At 29.7% G+C, this 21,209-nt stretch overlaps 1 protein-coding gene across 3 annotated transcripts in view; it reads left to right on the forward strand.

Annotated features, from left to right (window-relative positions):
• Positions 1 to 19,330, forward strand: part of LOC142332822 (inter-alpha-trypsin inhibitor heavy chain H4-like) — a 141,084-nt gene extending 121,754 nt beyond the window's left edge. For all 3 annotated transcript variants that reach the window (XM_075379437.1, XM_075379439.1, XM_075379438.1), the window contains exons 15-18: positions 6,173 to 6,244; positions 12,428 to 12,585; positions 16,332 to 16,480; positions 18,876 to 19,330. In XM_075379437.1, coding sequence (XP_075235552.1) covers positions 6,173 to 6,244; positions 12,428 to 12,585; positions 16,332 to 16,480; positions 18,876 to 19,074 — 578 coding nt within the window. In that variant the 3' untranslated portion in view covers positions 19,075 to 19,330. The remainder of the gene's footprint in view (positions 1 to 6,172; positions 6,245 to 12,427; positions 12,586 to 16,331; positions 16,481 to 18,875) is intronic.
• Positions 19,331 to 21,209: the final 1,879 nt, after the last annotated feature.

Raw genomic sequence — 21,209 nt, forward strand, 5'->3', positions numbered from 1 at the left:
GCCTTTTCCGGTCGTGTTACGAACAGAATGTCTTTTACCATAGAACAATGAGTTTTTCATTCTTGAACAATATTTTGCTAAGAAATCGTACGGGAGTGTAAAAGAATCATTTCAAATTAAATTTGTTGGTGTTCCTCCACCAGAAAAAATGTCAATTTCTAGGCTAGCCAACTAATTTTGAGAGACAAGTAGTTTTTGCGACAGAAAACGTAGCAGTCGACCAACTTGCTTGACAGATGACGTTTTAGAGAATGTGAAAACAAGATTGCTCAATTCTCCACAGAAAAGTTTACAAAAACTTTCCACGCAAGTCGGTTTGTCATATTCGAGTGTTCAGAAGCCGCTAAAAAATTGAAATTGTATCCGTATCACGTATGATTAGTCCAACAGCTTCAGCCTCCAGATTTAAACAGGTGATTGCAATATTGCTGTTGGTTTAGGTCTCTTGTAAACGATAACAGAATCAAATTTTTAAACACAGTGTTCTTTAGTGATGAAGCTTGGATCCATTTTGACAGTTATGTGAACAGTCAAAACTGTCGAATTTGGGCGGTTGAAAATCCTACTGTTTTACAAGACAAATCTTTGCATCCTGAAAAAATTGGTGTGTGGTATGTGATATATCGTCATCGTATAGTCAGACCCATATTTTTCGAATAAACAGTAAATGGTGAATTATACAGGAATATTGTGCGCCAATTTGTGTCCCTCCTGGAACCTCAAGAACGGTATTGCTGGTTTCAGCAAGACGGCGCTATATGCCACACGTCTCGAGAAACCGTGGATTTTCTGCAAGAGTTCTTTGATGATCGAATAATAAACAAGGGCTTATGGCCCCCAAGGTCCCCAGGCTTCACATCTCCTGAATACTTTTTGTCGAGCTATATTAAGTCCAAGGCCTTCAAAAACAATCCTCACACTATTAATGAACTTAATATTACAGACTTAATCGCGAATATTTCCAATGCAACTCTTAAAAAGGTTTCTGCTAATATGCTGAAAAGAGTCTGTGCGTGTATAACTGCAAGGGGTGGGCATTTTGAGCATATTCTTTAACAATTATGTAAGTAATAGCTTTTTATTAAATCTCTTTTGTAAGTAACAAATACATTTTTTTATTCTACCTAAATTTCCCTTTCTTAAATTACATTTAAAATTGGGTAACAGGACTAAAAAATCACTCTGTAGATTTAAGTGCATCCTGTTAATAGACTTGTTGACATCTAGAATATATGATTTTTAATCATGTCCACATTGTATTCTGTATATAAAGATTCCTTTAGACATGCGTGTTACTTGTATTGCAGCTGTAACATGCAGTTGTGTATGTGGTATCTGGTTGGAAATGTATGGTAATATTCTGCATGTTTTGGACAATCTGCCATAACCTTTATTGTAAGTAACTTTGGCGATATTTGCAGATACAACTCATATTTGCCACAGCTATTCTTTGTGTTTAGGATAAGTTCATAAATAAACAAGTTTTGATTAAGTTTGAATTTGAGAAAATCTTTAAATAAAATATTATTTAAAAATATGTTTTTATCGTTAATTTAGAATGGATAAAAAGTAATTCATTCAGAAAATATTAAAGACAAGAAACAACATCTGCAGATTTTTTTATTATTATAATCATAATAATAATAGTACAATTTTTTTATTTATTTATAAAGCAATTTATTATAGAGAAACATTTTTAAAATGGATTCAGTAAAAAAAATTATGAAAGAAAATGTATACAAGGTACAATGTATATAAGGCACTTAATATAAAGTAGAAACCTGTCTAATGTGTAAGTAGAAAGCCTTTCAGTTTTTTGTTTAGAATGTGGACCTTTGTAAACTGGAAATGAAAAGAAATGGTCTACTATAGGGTTACAGTGGTTTAAAATATATATATGTTATATAGATGAGGGATAATGTGATACATATTTTCTAGTGTTAAGAATTCTAAAATTAGTGATAATTTGATACAAATAAAAGCTATTTCCAGCTTTAATCTAGTTCTGGATTACTGTATTAAAATGAAATTTAGTACTTTTAACTAAATTTTAATTTTTCTAATTCTTTTAAAACAGAGATAACTGACCATATAAATTTACAGTGCCAAATAGTTGTTAAAAAATGTTAGTTTGCATACATACTGCTATTAATTAATGGCATAATTTTGTGTATTGTGTTATACTGAGTTATATTACTTAATTAGAGTAGATACTATTTCGATCTACAGTATTATAATATTCTTTGTATTTTCTATTAATTATTTTATTTTAGTTGAATTTTTTAACCGGTCGCTAAATATGATAATTTAAACTATTTTTATACACTGCATGTTCAAAAAAATTCAGGATTGAAGTTATAAAAATGAAACTAGTGTTAGCATATTACTTGTACTAGGGCCATTTGGAAAGTTCTAGGCCTGACACCGGGATGCCACAAGTATGACCAAATGAGTAAGACATTTCAGGAAAAGTCACGGCTACAGTTTTTTTATTTTTTTATTTTCATGTTGTGGTACTTATGGGCTACCTGGAAAAGGCAGGATCATCCTTAGTGAATAATATGCTTCACTACTGGAGGGTGCTCTTAGGCTAAATGTCCACATTAAGCCAGAAAAATACTTTCACCACAATAATGTGCCTGTACTCACATTTGCCGGTTTTGGCTCCTGGTGATTACTTCCTATTCCTGAACTAAAGAAATAACTTACTGAACAAAGATTCACTTCAAATGACAAGAGAAAGCAGATTTATCTATTTATTTTTCAGGTTTGGACAGATAGCATTATACTGACAGTAATAAAAAGTTGAAAGATTTTGATATAAATTTATCAAATTGCTAGGTGACTAAATTGAAAAGTTTTTTAAATTTCTGAAATTTTTTTTTGTTAGGCTTAGAACTTTCCAAATGGCCCTTGTATAAACATAATATACTTAAATACATGTCTTTACACTCTTATAAATTTTTTGCCTTCTTTCGGAACTTCGCTAACCATAAAGTAATACATGAATTCCTAATTTATTTAGGTTTTTCTTTTGTTATGTTTACTGCTCTGTATACTACTAGGATATTAGATCGTTATCATTGATTCACCGCTAACTTGTGACTATTATTCCAGTATTAGTTTATTAGTGATTATTATTCCAGTATTAGTATATTTATTGTCAGATGTTACAGGAAATAAATATATGAGGGTTATTTTTTTTTCAAGGTCCGATCGGTCACAAAATTAAAACCACAGTGAAAGTAAAAAATTTTTTATTTGTAACAAGTACTTACATAGTTACGCTATTTCTCTACATAGTCGCCACTTCGATTTAGACATTTGTCGTAGCGTGGTACCAACTTTCCAATGCCTTCGTCATAGAACGGAGCCGCCTGTGTTTTCAGCCATGTTTCTACGCTGGTCTGTAGCTCAATGTCTGTGCCAAAATGTTGTCCTCCTAGCCAGCATTTCATGTAAGCAAAGAGGTGAAAATCGGATGGAGCCAAGTCCGGGCTGTATGGTGGGTGATCAAACACTTCTCAACGAAAACTCTGCAGGATCTTCTTTGTTACAGCTGCAGTGTGCAGCCGAGCATTGTCATGGAGAAAGACAATGCCTGATGACAGCATTCCTCTTCGCTTATTCTGAATTGCCCTTCGTAGGGGTTGAAGAGTTACGCAGTATGAGGCTGCAGTGATGGTCGTACCACGTTCCATGAATTCCACCAAGAGCTGCAGACCAGCGTAGAAACATGGTTGAAAACACAGGCGGCTCCGTTCTATGATGAGGGCATTGGGAAGTTGGTACCACGCTACAACAAATTTCTAAATCGGAGTGGCAACTATGTAGAGAAATAGCGTAACTATGTAAGTACTTGTTACAAATAAAAAACTTTTTATTTTCACTGCGATTTTAATTTCGTGACCAATCAGATCTTGAAAAAAAAATAACCCTCGAACATTTTAATGATGTAGGCTTATTTTTCAAAAGATTTTCCAAAAACATACAAGTAAAAGTTACATTATATAGACTGAGTCAGAAGTATGGAAACCCCTCAACTACTTTATCTTTTGACGAGAAATAGAATTTCAATCCCATGGGGATGACCCACGGTTTGTAACTCAAATATTTTAAATGTAATACCCTTTGAGGGATTAATCATTTTGAAGGTCCCTGTAAAGCAAAAAAAATTATATAAATAAAAAGTTGGTACAATGTCTGTACTGAAAATGGCGGCGGGTTAAAATTTGGATTTTGAAAAAATTAATTAATTTGATAATTTAAGAAACTGTTATCGCAAAAAAAATAAATGTATAAAAATTTGATCAGATGATTTTTTTTGAATAAATTTATTGTAAAAAAATCATTTATTAAGATAATGTTTGCTTATTTACTTACATCTCATTTTAATAAAAGTTTGAAATGTCTGCTAAAGAAGCAAAGTCTCACATTTCACTCCATTTAAATTTCCATCAATAAATATAGGCTTTACCAATCATCCACCAACAATACCTGTCCATACATTTACTTGACTGGATTCTGTATATGTGCCTCACGATATAAATGTCAACAGTTTATACTGCCATGTAAAAAAAATATTGTTCATTATAATTTCACAGAACTGAAGTTTTCGATTGTAGTCATCTTTATTAGGTTCTTGCACTAGATGAATTTTGAAGGGTTTGAAATTTTCAATTTTGAATCACTGAACTTTGGCTAATGTTATGTTCTCATGCTGTTGTTCAAGTCGAGGAATGAGGATTCTCAATAAATTCTTTTATAATCTTTAACAAATAGTTATTATTTGTTGCAGATTTAGGCTTCCCTGGTTTTCCCCTGTTTCTTCAAATCGTTGCATGGTCTTTGACATTATACCTTTTGAAGTAGGGTTACGATTATTAAATGTTTCATTGAATAGTTTACAAACTTCATTATTTGACCCAGCTCTATCACCAAAGCCTCTCCATTAAAAGTCTGATCCTTTCCTGTTCACTAAGTGAGATGTCGATAGTATTGTTAGCAGGTAGCACAGAAAAAAATTAATTCAGTAAAACATAATTACACAATCGCAATAAATTCTCATAAGAAACTAACAGTGTAGTAATGAAACATTCTAAATGGAATATTATGCAACGAAGAGTAAACTTCATTTTTGTAACAATGGTAAGAGACCATCAACGATCAGTTGATCACCATGATAATGTAATATTTTTATTTATTTACTCATTAAATTAGAACAAAAAATAAACAATTGAAACAATTTTTAATTTGAAAAAAATTTAATTTAACTTTTAAAATAAATGATATTAAATATTAATTTAATTCAGTTTAATTTCTTTTTTTTAATTTTATTATTTCAATTTACAAATTTAGTTTTTTCAAAATCGAAACTTTATCCCATGGCCATTTTGGGTACAAACATCATACCAAGTTTTTATTTATACCAATTTTCTTGTTTTAAAGAGATCTTTAAAACAATCTATCACAAATAGTGTTACTATTTAAAATATTTGAGTTGCAACCCCTAGGCCATCTCCCAAGAAGGAGTTGAAATTCTATGTCTTGTCAAAAGGTAAAGTAGTTGACCGATATCTTATTCTGAAAGTTATATTGTACTATCTTGAACGGTTTTAAAGTTGTTGAAGGATTTCCATACTTTTGACCCTAAATTGATGGAGGATTTATAAATATTTTTTCCTTGGTGAAAATATATCGGTAACCAGAAAAAAACATTGTACTAACGTTTTATTATAAAGAAGACTCTTGTCATAGATTCTTGTAAAATTAAAAATACAATCCTATAGAAACTTTCCATACATTCTATTTCAGAATATACCTGTTTTCGGATACCCTTCTTCCACTATTTGCTGGATAAAGTATAAACTGTAATCACATTTTTCTGTAGTTACTAGTACACATCATTTGTGTCAGAGTTTAAATTTTACTTGTTAAATTTACAAAATGTGCAAAAAAATTAAAACTAATTCTGTGTATATTTTTAATCGGTATAAAAAAATGATAAATACAAATATTCATGGTTATTTTAAATCATATGTCTTGTCAAGTTCTTCATTCGGGTTACAATAAGTTGTAATAAAGTGAAAATTCAACAAGTTAAATTATTTTCAGATATTAATTTTCATCAATTTACCTAACTTTTACTATAAACGTTTTTTTTTCTTTTTAGGTTTTAATCCTAAGATTTCCTCACTACATTTTGTTCCAAATCATAATGTTATTGAAAAAATGGATACATCATGTAAGTAATAATTATTATTAATGAACTATAATTGAATTAAATAAATAAGTAATATTATATTAAAAGAAAAAGTAAGTTATATGTTTGTTTACAATTATTTCATAAGTTGTTGGGGATAAAATAAATGATGGATTGCATTAAAAATATTTCCAAAATTTTAATAAAATTTATCAAGTAGATTCAAAAAAACCTAATATATAACATTTAATAAAGCAATCGTCTAGAATACATTTTGGAATTAATTGTATTTTTACTTTATTTTTGCTAAGCAGTTCTACAATAATTGAAAGATTGTGTGATATTAATTGCGTTGAGTAAAGGTATTAAAGCTCAGGAGAACTTCAAAACAGTTGTAACTGAGCTGTTTGTTCTGTTTTATTAAACACGGTAATATTATAGACAGTTCTTACATAATCCAGCAATTTAGCTTATTTTCCATGACTATTGTAGGTTGAGGTAATATATTTTATTTTATGATTAGAATGTAGACTTCTTACTGAAAAGTTTGATTTGCAAAAAGGATCTGGAATTTGTCTATCATAAAAATTAAATCCTTTTTAATAATCAAATATACTCAAATATAATCAGGATTTCTGATCCTGAGCGTCTATGGTTGTAGGACTGGGATTTCGCATCTAGTATGCTTGGGTGGGGAGAGCCGACCATTCCACATTCCCAACCAATTTGTCAGTAATGCTCCCCTGCAGCTGGTGCACCCCTCCACTGCACAACATTTGAAGGAGTTCAAGCGACGGAAATTTTTCAGAGATTGGCTGTACAGTTCGGGGACCAAACATTATCAAGGACTCGTGTTTTGCCTGGCATAAAGAGTTCAAGGAAGGATAAGAACGAGTGGCAAATCAAGAACACAATTGCCGTCCTCAGACCAGCATTACAGATGAAAACATTCGCACGGTTCGAGACATTCTTGAAGACAGTCGACGGGTGAGAGTATCAAAATTGCAGAACAGGTCAGAATAAGTTATGGGGGCTGTCAAGCGATCATCACAAATGACCTACAGTTCCGTAAAGTGTGTGCCAGATGGGTCCCTCGCCTTTTGACCGCAGATCAGAAGTTGAGACGTCTGGAGGTCTGTTAGAGGCTTACAGCAAGGTTTGTGAAAGAAGATGATGCATTTTTGAGTCTGATTGTTATCTGCGATGAAACATGGGTCCACAATTACACTATCCAGTCGAAAAAAGCCAGTATGTAGTAGTGGAGAAAAGGGGAGGCAGCCCCAGTGAAAGCCAAGACTCTACTGTCAGCTGGCAACGTTCTTTCAACCATTTTTTTCGACTGCTGAGGTTTTTTGCATGAGCGATGCACCATCGATGGTACTTACTACTGCAAGCTGTTGAACGAGGTGAGAGCTGCATATTGCCACAAAAGACGAGTCCAATCAATTCAAGAAGCCATCCTCCTTCACAACTACGCCATGCCTCATGCTGCAGCTCTAACAGTCTTAAAACTAGAAGAAATGCACTGGACTCAACTTTTCATTTGTTTAGGCCTCTTAAAGAAGCTCTAGGAGAGCAATGATATGAAGATGACAAGGGCACGAAGGGATTCATGCACAATTGGATCCTGATGCAACCAGCTTCATTCTACAATGCAGTAAAAAAAAAAAACCTTCCATATTGTTTAATTTAAACAGAAAAATTTATTTCTAAAGCAGGAAACTAGGTAGAAAAATAAATTATAATTTCCTTTTATTTTTCAATAAATAAATTAAAAAATAAAATCCATTTATATTTGATTTACTTGTACGAGGGTCATCCAGAGCACTAGACTAGAAAGTCAAACTTTCTAGTAAAGAATGTTTGACCTTGGCTTGTGTCTGGTTCTGCCAATCACTGTGGTCGTATCATTGAACTCCCTTCATTACAAGGTAAACTGTGATGCTGTACAGATGATTTTAATTTTTTTTGTATGCGTTCTTAATGTACGGCAAAGTAGAACCCCTCCCCCCAATTTAAAGTGTGTAGTAGATTTGGTTTTTGAATGAAAAATTGTTTCTGCACATTGAAATTTCCAGATAAGAAAGTTTATGATAAGTGTGATGAATGAAGCATCAGTTAGGAAACTGCATTCATTCGTTTGTGCCACGAATGTGTATGATGACAATTGTTCTAGTCAACCAACCCTCATTACTATCTTTGTTATAAAAAAATGTGCGTCATCATCATAATGCTCACCTACACTCAGCTGCAGCAACTTGAGATGTGCTTCAATGTTTTGGCAGGGAAGGATTTCAGCATCCACCATTCAGTCCTGATTTTGTGCCTAATGCTATAATTTATTCCCCAATTAGAAAGAGTTTTTAGAAGGCAGGCATTTTTAAGATGATGATAAGCTGAAAGAAGTTGTCAATGAATAATTGAAAAAATTTAGCGGCAAAAGTGTACAATGAAAGTATAGCAAAGATGGTACCACACTATAACAAATATTTGAATATGTGTGGTGACTATGTATGTTCAAATATAATTTAAGGGTTCCTGTATATATAAAATAAAAATTGTTTTATCAATTTTTAACTTGATTTTTCTTTATCAAAATGTTCTTTACCTTCTGGACAACTCTCGTACATGTACGTATATATAAGATTCACAGTTTTTCTATCTTACAGTTTTTAAAGATTGGTGTATGTGTTATAATCAAAGAAAAAAATGTTTACTACTAGATTTGGCTATTACCAAGGATAGAAAATGAAATTAAATAAATAAATATATTAACTGGCCTTCATCCCTCAACTTAAATGAATTTAAAGAGATAAAAAAGGGAAAGTTCCTAAAGCAGGTTCCCAACAATTATGTAGTTTTAAGTTAGTGTTCTACAGTTATAAGTTAGTATAGGCCACAATACTAATTATTGTATTTGAGTTATTGGAATCAATGAATTGCTGTACTGCTTTCTGTTCACTATCTTGCTGTGTCTAAATTAAGATAACAATACCGTCTTTTTTTTAATGTTTGTTTACTTATTTTTCTATTCAAATCTAAATTGAATTGAATTAAAATTGAATCCAATACTACTCCATTTTGTTTTGAATAAATACTCCACTTTTATAGATGTACGATAGTATAGTTAGATGAACATATTTGTTTAATAATAATTATTATATTTTTATTAACCTAATTTCAATTAACACAAAAGCTCCAGATTGTAACCCTTGTGTAGTCTGGTAACAGACTATAATATTGTTTTTAATTGGGATGTTTGCAATATCATGAAAATATTATGGTGACTGTACCAGCGAGTATATAAGTAGTATCGGAAATAATCAGTCTGAAACGTGATCCAAGTTTGATTTTTAACCTTATAATTATAGAATGTTTACTATACTTTTTTTCCTTTGAACAAGTTCAACTGAACTAATTATAAAACAAATGTAAGGAATGCAGTTGTAATGGTGTCAGACTAAGTAATTTGTACATTTCCCACTATTGATTACACAATAATTTATAGACACACTCTAGCCACCCTGTTTTCCAAATTTTTTTTCTAATCTATAATAAGGTTATGGACTGTTATAGTATATAAAAAATGAAAAGTATGTATGCTATAAGGGTATAAATGCTTTATATCAAGAATTCTATCTTTTGAAGATTATTAAAATATTAAAATTTAGATTATGTAATAATTGTGTATGTTATGTAGTAAGAAGAATGTAACTAGCAGAAGGCCCAGTAATTAATTATTGGTTCTATACCTCCTAACCTTTCCATCCTCTCTCCAAAGTATTTAGAATTCATTCCATCTTTTTAAACTATTTTTACTTACAACCATGAATTTACGCTTTTTTTTTATTATTCCTCGAATATAATTTTTATATAATTATAAAACTCTGTTAAAGTCGATCCTGTACCTGCTGTTAACTTTCTCGTTTCATCATATCATCCACAAACTATGTTTTCATATGTTCTTATTCCTAACAAATCCTGCAGCCTTTTTTAATACCTTATCCATTACTTTACATACTGGGAGGAAATTATGAAATACGTATTTTCTTAATTTCACTCCAATCTCTACTTCTAATTCTTCTTAGACACATTTATTTGCTATAAAAATCCCAACTTTTCATAGCAATTACCCCTTTTCTTTGAATTTTTAACGATAATTATAGTTATAAGTTATTCAATCCAGTCTTTAACGTTCATACTACATATCATTGTACTTATGCATAATTCAGTTAGCTTATAGAGTTCAAGTAACCAGACTGCGCATATTGTTCAGGCCTAATGTATATAAAAGAAACTATGCGATGTTGATATTCAGTAACCACGTGCTATAATATTTTACAAAAATTATACATATATTTTAAATTTAAATAAATTAAGATATGTTAAATGATCAATAAATATTTCTTACCTTGTTCAGCACATCTGATAACCATGAATATTTTATTCATTAAAATTGTTTATTATTATGTAGTTTCCTTGAGTTTTTTTTAAGAATTATGAAATTTTCAGTTGTCCACTAACAGTAAACGTTCACTAATATTTTAGATTAAATTTTTTATTATAATAAACAAATAATAAAATCATTTCAGTTTTCGTCTTCTGATTGCAAGAAATCTGTAATGCTGTCAGCATTAAGAGATACAATGGTAAATCTTGTTTTCTATTATATTATCCAATTTCTAATTGGTTCAACAATATCCGTTATGTTTTATACAGTTCTTCCACTCCTGTTGGCCTGTTTTATCAATGGCTTTTAAGCATAAATATTTAACATCGGATATTTTAAAAGTAGTATTTTCTGACATTATGTAAGTTTTGATTTGTCCCCAAATTAACTCAACTGGGTTGAGTAGAGGGAGGTATCAAAGCACAGTTTTACCACTGGATCTTGCTAACTCATTAGTTTTATACACATTAAAATTACTTTTAATACTTGAAACCCTTTGCGATAATTGGACCTTAAGTTCATCCTTTACAAAAATTATTCCTTTTGAACTAAGCCACATTTTGATATCATGTCTTTTTACAAGATATGGTTGGAATTTTTTTCATTTTTACATGAATGTTAAGGGGTGTTATCTAAGACAATAACTGAATTATCTTACAGAAGAGGTAACATGTCACTAAACCTTTTCTCAAAAGACATACTGTTCATCTCATTATGATAATCTCCTGCAGATTTATATTCAAAACTTAGAGACCACCACTGACAAACCCGGTTGTCATTATTAATATTTCTAATTATGAGATGCCTACCTTTATCCAATAGAGCTTTATTACCAGTTGATAATCTGTACAGAAAGGCTTCTCTTGACGAATTCACAGCTTTATTCTTACAAAACTTTTCATGTGACCTTCATTGACCCAAGTTTCATCCATATAATATATTCTATGTCCTCTTGATTAATTTTCTTTATTTCAGTGAGGTAATGGCTTTGCCATATTATGATATCATCCCTGTCAATTAAAGCATTTTCCCAGTCCCATTTTTCTTATTTAAAATTAATACATTTTAACAATTTATAAAAAGTTCTTCGGAAATCTTGTAGATTGTTATCGTCATTTACAGCTTGTAACACTTTGTCTATTACAGGTAGTTAGTTTATTTTGAAAATAAAATTGATGTACTCTTTTACCAATCGCATTTTTATGGAATGGTCAACTTTTTCTTCAATTGATCTGCGAAATTTTGTTTTCTTGGGAGACTGTAATTCATTAATAGATTTTTACTAGCGAATCACATTGTATACTAAAGCAGCACAACTTCCACTTTTGTTAGCAGTTTTATTAACAACATCCGAAATCAATGGTGTTGGATTACTCGGTAATTTGCTTTTGTAAGCGTTTAAAATGATGTGGTTTTTTGCCCGACTTAAGAATTACAAAAATTGAAAATGAGAACAAAGGAGTAATCAAATTAAAAGATCAACAGTTTTAATACAACTGAGAAGACATAATATTACATAAACGTTTATTTATATGACTACTATATGATTAATTATACAGGAACTAATGTTATATATAGATATGGCCACATTTTCATTGGCGCTGATACACAGGACATTACTTAGAATCATGACTAACTCACTTACTCAAACATGTCTGTTTATTCTTCACTCCATAGAGTGAAGAATAAACAGACAATTATACTGTATTCAATTAGCTCATAAGCTAATTGAATACAGTATAATTCATATAATATTGTGGGCAATATTTTTACAGATCTTTCAGATTCACCAGATAATCAAGAAAAACTGCAATTCTTGCCATTAGAAGAAGTAGCGTGGTTAAATGATATTATAAATACAGATAATGAAACCATAACTCTTCCACTTGGAGTTAATGGAACAAAACAACAATATAGAATTGGATTAAATGAGGTAAATAACAATCTGTAATAATTAATTGGCTTCTGTTTTTTATAATATAGTATGATCGCAATATGTATCGCAGACATTCGTTTAATAGAGGTTTATTTATTTTTATTACATATATATATTTTCAATATTCAGTCATATTAAATTGTTTAAAATATTTTTTTATTGCTTAACTGTTACTAGGTTAGACAGTAAACTGCAACCTCTCTTACAACCTGAGATTTGAAACGACACTTACAAATGTTTCAATAAATAACAACCTGGAAACTCTTGGGGTTCCTCAATTTATGATTGTATAGAAATTGATGAACCCCTCCCAGGGCCTGAACTCGTTGCCTTGAAATTATTATATGAATCGTCATGCATCTTCTAACATGTACACACAATATTTTAACAATTTTTTCCTTTTACATAAATATATTCTTAACTGAACAAGCTTCTCATTAAAGAATTTGCTATATCTTTCTTTACATTGTGGATAAAAACTTTTAGAAAGGTTTTCAATTTCTTAAATAAAAATTAGATTTTGAGAAAAAAAGGAAGCTTGCCTTCCTACTTATCAGAATAAAAGTATCTCTGCCACTAGTTTAGCTTTTTTCCTGGACAGGAAACAAAGAATCCTTAGAAAGCTCCTCATACATATTTACAGACGGTCACTGTCCCACCAAGCTGCAATAAAAAAGTGATTGATCACCTCGAAGGTTATCGCATGATTCCACAGAGTGATACAATTCCCATAACACATCTGAGGAAAGGTTAATAAAAACAAAGGAGTTGTTCAACTCAGAAATAAATTGAATCTAATTATTTTTACTATCTTGTCCAGGATCTAATTGGTTACTTTACTTCAGTTATAGTTGGACATTACAAGTAATTATTGCTTGATTTGATATTTTCTGGTATAGTTTAAAAACTGCAAATCTTTTGCAGGCACATCTTACTAAGGTTGCAGAACTGAACCAGACAATTATAAGTATACAAAAAGCTTTTTACATTGAAGTGCATATGACTTAACCTACATTTCTTTAACAAACGTAAGGATAAAGTGCCAGTATCCGAAGCCACATTTAATAAACCAATATCTAGTGATCACAGAAGTTAAACAATGTGCCCCTTTATTTGCATACTAATTACATTTTCTATTGGTTCTGTAATAGTTGATGCCAATTAAAATATTTTAAAAAAATAATAATTTGCCTTTCTTAATAATTTTTGGTGGTTATTGCTCAAACGTAATGACGGTTTTTCATTCTATAAATATGACTTTTTTGTGTTGTTTTACCATTTGTTGATTGAAATCCACTTTTATAGACTTCAAAAAGAAAAGCTTCGTAATTTTCTCCATAATTTTTGTTTCACATATTCAAGTGGTCAATGTGCCAATGTCCCTACAATGTGCCAATTAGTGTGATTTAGGAGTGCTGTAAATATGATGGAGTTACAGTCAGATTTTTTCTTTTGTCCATCTGTCAATGTTTTTGGCATTCAGATGATGCACAGCTTTCTGAAACCTTGTCGAATTTCATACTTAATCAGATAATATGAGTTCTCCTACTAATACTGCTTCAGTATCTTTTTTAACTTGAAGAAGCTTGAAATTCTATATTAGAAATACACATGGAAAAAACACTTTTTACTCAGGTAATTTAGGTTGATCGGCATCCTGTGCATTTTAAACGAAGCTGGAGCAATCTGAAGTTAAAGAAATGACAAATATTGGTCCAAGCAAGTATACACAAACTTTCATGTAGTCTGAAATTAGCAGAGGTGACAAAATTGGTCTTAACTCGTAATAGATGCCATGTGTTAGAATGATTTGAATCAAATTTTTTCCAACATTTATTAATAACATTGTTATACTGTAACACAAAAACTTTACATATCCAAGCAGCCCAGTTATTTCCAAATAAGAGTATAACATACTCTGAAATCACTTCCGGCTGATCGGTCAAGTATGGTCAAAGTCCTTTGTGTTTTCGATTGAAAATAATGATGATGATGCGGGTTACTTGGTCGATTACATTTTTTCTATAGGGATCCCATTTTAATATGAGACATATTGTTTTTATCCTACAACAAATTCTACAGGATGAATTTAGTAAGATACGAAACACTATTAAGAATACTATTTAAAAATAAGTTGCGACACATTTTTTTCATCACATTTCTTCCATTGGGACTAGTGTATAAATTGTTTGCAAAATACATTAGCTCAATGTAAATATGTTTAGGCATAGAGTTATATGTAGAAAATAATGTCATTCATTGAAATTTAAAAGAAATTTCTTGTTGTAGGAAAATGATGTAATAAAGTTTAAGCTTGACAGAGCGTGTTTTTGATTTCATTTTTGCATAGAGTTGAAGATAGAATTGTCCGTAGTTCCATGAAAATTAATAAAAATGTCTTATACTGAAATGAAAAAGAAACTCTATTTAGTAGGCCACATTATCAAATGAAAGTTTAATCCAGAAAGCAGTGTGAACCGTAAATTCATATTGCTCATAAATAATTTTTTTTTTTTTTTAAAAAAAGAATGTTCAGTTATTTTGAAAATAGCTTTGGAGACAAATTTCTGTTTTGAAAAAAACGTGATTGCATGCGTGAACAGTGTTCAATATAAATTTTAAATTAATCACTAAAAATACTTAACAGTATGTGTTTTATATAAATCTCCAAACTACTACATCAGCTTTAGATATGCTGTTAAAATGTTTAAAAAAATGTTATGCATATTAAAAAAAAAAAATTTAATGAAAATCAGTGGTTTTTCCTGACTGATCAGGATCAACTGATCTCAGTCAGACCTCTTCCGAAGTCTGAACATTTTTATAGTAGTTACTGTGGGACTGATGTGTTCCAATAGAAAAACAAAAATGCTCATCAAAAGTCTGTTTTGCGCGTAAGATTACATTTTTATTCAGGATTATTAAACATAATTCATATAACCGAAATCATTCTTATCTATTTAATGAAATGAATTTTAAGGTATGGAAGGTGTCGAAAAACACTATTTTAAAGATTAGTAGTGTCACACCTCTCTGTCAAGTTGTCATTCTTGCCAGAGCGAGCTCTAGCGACTGCCCTTGATATTGACAATTTATGCTGCTGTCTCAAAACAAATGACAGTTTTAGAACTTTATATATATATATATATATATATATATATAATATTTGGTCACAATTTCTTTGTAAATTCCCAAATCTCTCACTTTTCGACTATTTGTTTTAGTACTTATTTCAGTTAGGGTACCCATGGTAGCTACAAATGCAATGTGACTATTTTTGTGCACAGATGACCACTGTTACAAATAAACATACTACGCAAGTGCTATTTGTTTCCATAGCATAAACCAAGAGCAACCTTAAAACGATCCTTTTGTAAAAATCATCCTCCATACTTAGTTTATAATAATTTTTGTGTACTTATCATTAATTTTTCATTTTTATATTTTTACTTTTTAATTATTTCTTTATCTTTTGATGTACTGTTTTCTCAGTATCTATTGATAATAATTGTTTAAGTCGAATTGTCATCTAGTTTTAAGATTTTTGTAACAATCTTGTTCAAGTAGATTTTGAGTTTTCTTCTTTGCAGTTGTCTATGTTTCTTTGTTTTTAAGCTGCAAAAGGTGCTTTCCACCTTGATAGTTGATATTTTGTGTTATTCTCTTTCATGTTAAGTAATTTTGCTTTTATATTTGCTAACCCAAAAGTTTATATTAATTTTTGTTCTAAATTTCTTTTTCAGACTAATACTGAATTTCAAGAATGTTTTAGTCCAGCAACAAATCTTAATGAATTAAAAAGCCATTGTAGGCATTTAGTACACTGTATTATACCTGAAATCGTTCCTAGTGTCTCCGAGTATATTAGATATTTTTGTCCTATTCAAGGAGGGTAAGTAATTCAACATTTTTGTTGTATAATTCTTATCATATTCAAAAGATATATTGCATTATTTTTTTCATGCAACCTGGGAGAGTTTTTTCCAAAATACAAAAAATATGAAAATTTTCTTAATGTAGAACTGTATATATCTATAATACGAGAAGTTTTTTCTCTTTTTTTAATCAAAAGTGGTGTTATTTATATCTCCTATAATAGCCGAAATTTATATGAATGACTTTGAAAATTCACCATTACCGAACATTTTCAACAATCAAATTCTTTTTCTATAAAAGATAAGTTGATGACATTATAGTTATTTTTAACCAGAATATTAATGATGAAAAAAATATAATTTTTAATAAAATTAATTCACCAAACCCTAACAGTAATTTTACAATAAATTATTTAAACATAATAGTATTAATTATTTAGATATAACTGTTGGAAAAAATTTTAATAATAATATTTTTGAAATCGACATATATAGAAAAAAAAACAGCTCAGCATAACACTATAATAAATGTTAATTTGTCAAATCCATGGAATCAAAAAATGACAGCTTCTAATAATTCTTTGATTTATAGAGTTATTAAATATCTCAAACATAACAATTTAAACATCTCAATTCATAACTAAACTATGAGTTTAAATATTATAAAGAACATAGCAATATTAAATGGTTACAATAAAAAACCGATTAATAAATTATATTTTAAAATCAAAAATAAAATATATTCATGTTAAAGATAATATAAAATTATTACATAGTGATTCAGAAAAATCTTACGTCAAAATAGAATTCAACACATTTTACAGATACGTTGATAAAATGTATTTTATAATCTAAAAACAAGATGGACCACTAACAGTACAACAATAAATTTTATAAACAACATAGATCCTACTAAAATAATAAATTGTAAATATTATAAAGAAAGGCTATTTAGATAAATCCAATTATGGTAAATACATTTTACAAAATAAACATAATTACGACCCTGATAATTTTATTGAAATATTAGATTTTTGTGACGATTTTTATAAAACCAGCATTCTTGAAAAATTTCATGTTTATTATTATAATAATGAATTAATTAAGATACAAACCAAATTTGAAGATGATGTTCTATTTAAACAAATAATTAATAATTATCAAGTTACCTAACTTGATTATCTCCTTCCAACTATTACTATTCATAACAACTGAGATACGCTTTTGTAATAACCAACCGCCTACTTTTATACAATGACAACCAGTTAGTTGTTATGATTTTAATATTTTATAATCTTTTAATTTTAATGTTTTAAATTAGAAAAAAAATTCTCTCCTGAGGATGGTCAAATGACCAAACGTAATAGATATAATATAAATTGTTGGTAAGGTTGATTTTTATTTTTATATTTTAACTAATTTTATATACCAACGGTGCCATGTTTAAAAAATTTAACTTACAATAGCAGGTAAAATTTCACAACTTTTGAAAATTAAAAAATAAAAATTGCAATTCAGAAAATTAAAAAATTGTTAGTTTATTATAATGTGCTTTCTAGAAACAAGATATGAACCAAAAATCATTGAAATCTGGGAAAAATAAATCTTTTATTCTGATTGATTACATACTAATACATTATATAGATCATATCAGCAATAGGTTCCATGGATAAATAAAATATGTCGTTTCATGGAAAAAAAAGTTACTGCCTCAGGACCTACATGGATGAATCAAGGAAAACCATGGTAAAGTTTGTTTGATTAGAGCAGTAATTACTTAAATTTAAGTCTTTGTAAAGTCAGTTATTTTTACACAGATTTGAATACTAGATCGTGGACACTGGTGGTTCTTTGGTGGCTGGGCTTCAATTAACCACACATCTCAGAAATGGTCGAACTGAGACTGTACAAGACTACACTTCATTTACATATCATCCTCATTCATACTCTGAAGTATTATCTGAATGGTAATTACCGGAGGCTAAACAGGAAAAATAGAGCAATTACATAAAAATATACAATTAATTTTAAAGTAAAAGGTAGTAGCAGTTAAATCCATGTTATTTATCTAAAATATATGTATAATTACAAAATATTTAAATTTTATTAAATAAACCACTAGTACAGAATACTGAGATGACATATTTTATTTTCATTTTTCATAAAAGTACTTTTACCGGATCTTGCATTCAGTCATGATTGAAATAATTGTTATTGCAAAATAAAAATAAAAATAGCGTAATAATTTAAACAATGTGCAGTTTTTATAAGACCGTCTCCCTCAAAAAAGGTGCATAACTATATACAATGCATAAAATTTATTCTGTCTAGGAAAATTCAGCAGATTTTCTTCCATGAAGGATTCAGCAGTGTTTCATGTTTAATAATAGAATTTATTAATGATTTTTTTAGATACGCTGGTGTTTGTTGCCCATATGAGGGAAATAATAAGGAAACAACAGATGACATTACGACAATAATGACTGAACAACTAACAGAAAATTCATCTGATTATACAACACCATTATCAACATCTGAAGAAGAAAATTCAAGCGCATCAACAACAGTTTTAAGTAAAGAAACAACAACAGTGGGTACGACTCAAGTTTAAAAAGAAAGAAAAAAAAATTGTATCGAAATATAAACCAAAAAATGATAATAATTACTGAAGTATTATTTAAAAATGTAGTTGTAAAATTAATTTTTTATTATGTTTTTATTGACTGTTAATTTCAGTGCCTGTTGTCGGCAGTAAAAAGTATGGATAATATTAATTAAATGGATATATTAATTAAGGTCCTTATAGCTTTAAGTTGAAAGTTAATTTATACTATTCAAATGTAAAAATAAATATTTTACTTTTTTTACATCTTTTTTCTGTTGTGATTCCTGCTTAAAAATATCTTGAATGATATTGCCAGTTTTTACCATTCTTCGTCTGATTTTGTTTCAGAATTTCTCATTGCGTTGCTGTTTTGAATGCAGAATTCCGGAATTTAACTACTTGATCGTACTTTTATCTTTCATTCTTTAATTGATTTCCTTTTATCTTTTTACAGATGTGTAGCTCCTGAAATTTGTTTACATAATTTACAATGTAACTTTTGTTATGTTAACAGATGCTTTATCCGTACACTACAGATGCTTTAACTCAGAAGTGAAAAGGATTATGTTTTACGACACTTATTCTTTTTCTGCCATAAAACATATTTTATCTAAAAAAATAGTTTATTAAATAAAAATATTTGAATTTTTTTTACTTAACAGAAGCTTTCTATTTTCTGCTACAAACATGTGGTATGTTCAAAATCTATCACTGGTAGAAAATACAATAATTTAATAATTTTAAATAAATTAAAACAACATTTAAATAAAATAATCAGATAAAGTAATTGAACGGAACTCGCAAACCAAGATAAATTTTAATCCTTAGATCATCTTCAGTGTTTGAATTAAATTGTAATATAAATACTGTACTTTTTTGTTGTGTCAAGAAATCTGACTTCTTTATTTATGGGTTATTTTTGTTCATAACAAAATTGTAGTTTATGACCATAAGTTAGTTCTTACTTTTCAATAATTTTTGCCAAATGAAACTCACCTATCATTCAGCTGGCCAGAAAATAGCAATATCTTGCAAAATCTTAATAAATAAATCATGCTCACAATTATGCTGATGCCAAGTGAACTCTATCAGGTATGAATTGATAATTTGCCTGTGGGTGCCGAACTGCTTCTTACTTGTATTTTAATTCTTCACCAATCTCCACATGCGTAGATTGTTTGGGTGTGCCCGTGTTTGATGATCAACAAAATTTTCTGATTGATTCACAATTAGAAACGTAATTTCCCAGGTTATGAATCTTATGATATGATGTCCATTCATCTGAAATAATAGTACAGTACCAACTATACCAATGAGTTACCACTTATATCCAGTACCAGAACCATGAACCACTCCTTCGTTTTTCTACAAAACCCACCTGCTGAGTTAGTATACGGCTGATGTGATTTTTCCGTTTTGAAAGCAAACTTTCATCTATATCAAGAGTCATGCCAGGCCCACTGGTTTGTACCAGATTGTTCAGTAAGTTATGAGTGAACACCTCCCATATGTAGCTGCATCCTCGACTACCATATTGTGGTTTATTTCTAATTAATTCTTCCTCACAAATTATAACCAAGACCCAACAATAAATGAAAAAAAAAAAATTAATTTTGCAGAAAAGCAATTTTGAACCAATGATAAATATTTCTTTTCATAGCAGTTTCAACTACCTACAGCCATCCCTCAAACATGTCAACTGATCCTGCAAAAAATCCATTCGTAAATTCATGTGATGACCATGTTGCCATTTACACAGATTATGTAGAATGTCATATTCCTGTAACAATGCGACTGGAATGTTGCCTGTTTTGTTTTAATTTTCATTTGTAACTTGTTCAAACAAGGTGAACAAGATACATGTTGACTGATTAAACTATCAAACACAATTTAAAAATTCTACATAACTATGGGCGATATGCAGAATTCAAGTGCAGTAATCTAATCATTTGCTGAGCATGAATGAACATGTAAATGTGTATAAACTTGCTGGATAAATGGAATCGGAAATGTCCAAGATAAATATTTGTAAATATTTTTTGACCCGTTTTGAATAAGTTTAAGTAGTAGGCAAAAGAAACAAGCTTTAAATCTAGTATACAATTTTTTTTAACACCATGTGGTTCCATAAAATATGAGTT

This window comes from Lycorma delicatula, chromosome 12 (assembly GCF_047948215.1).
Source record: "Lycorma delicatula isolate Av1 chromosome 12, ASM4794821v1, whole genome shotgun sequence".
Taxonomy (NCBI): Eukaryota; Metazoa; Arthropoda; class Insecta; order Hemiptera; family Fulgoridae; genus Lycorma; species Lycorma delicatula.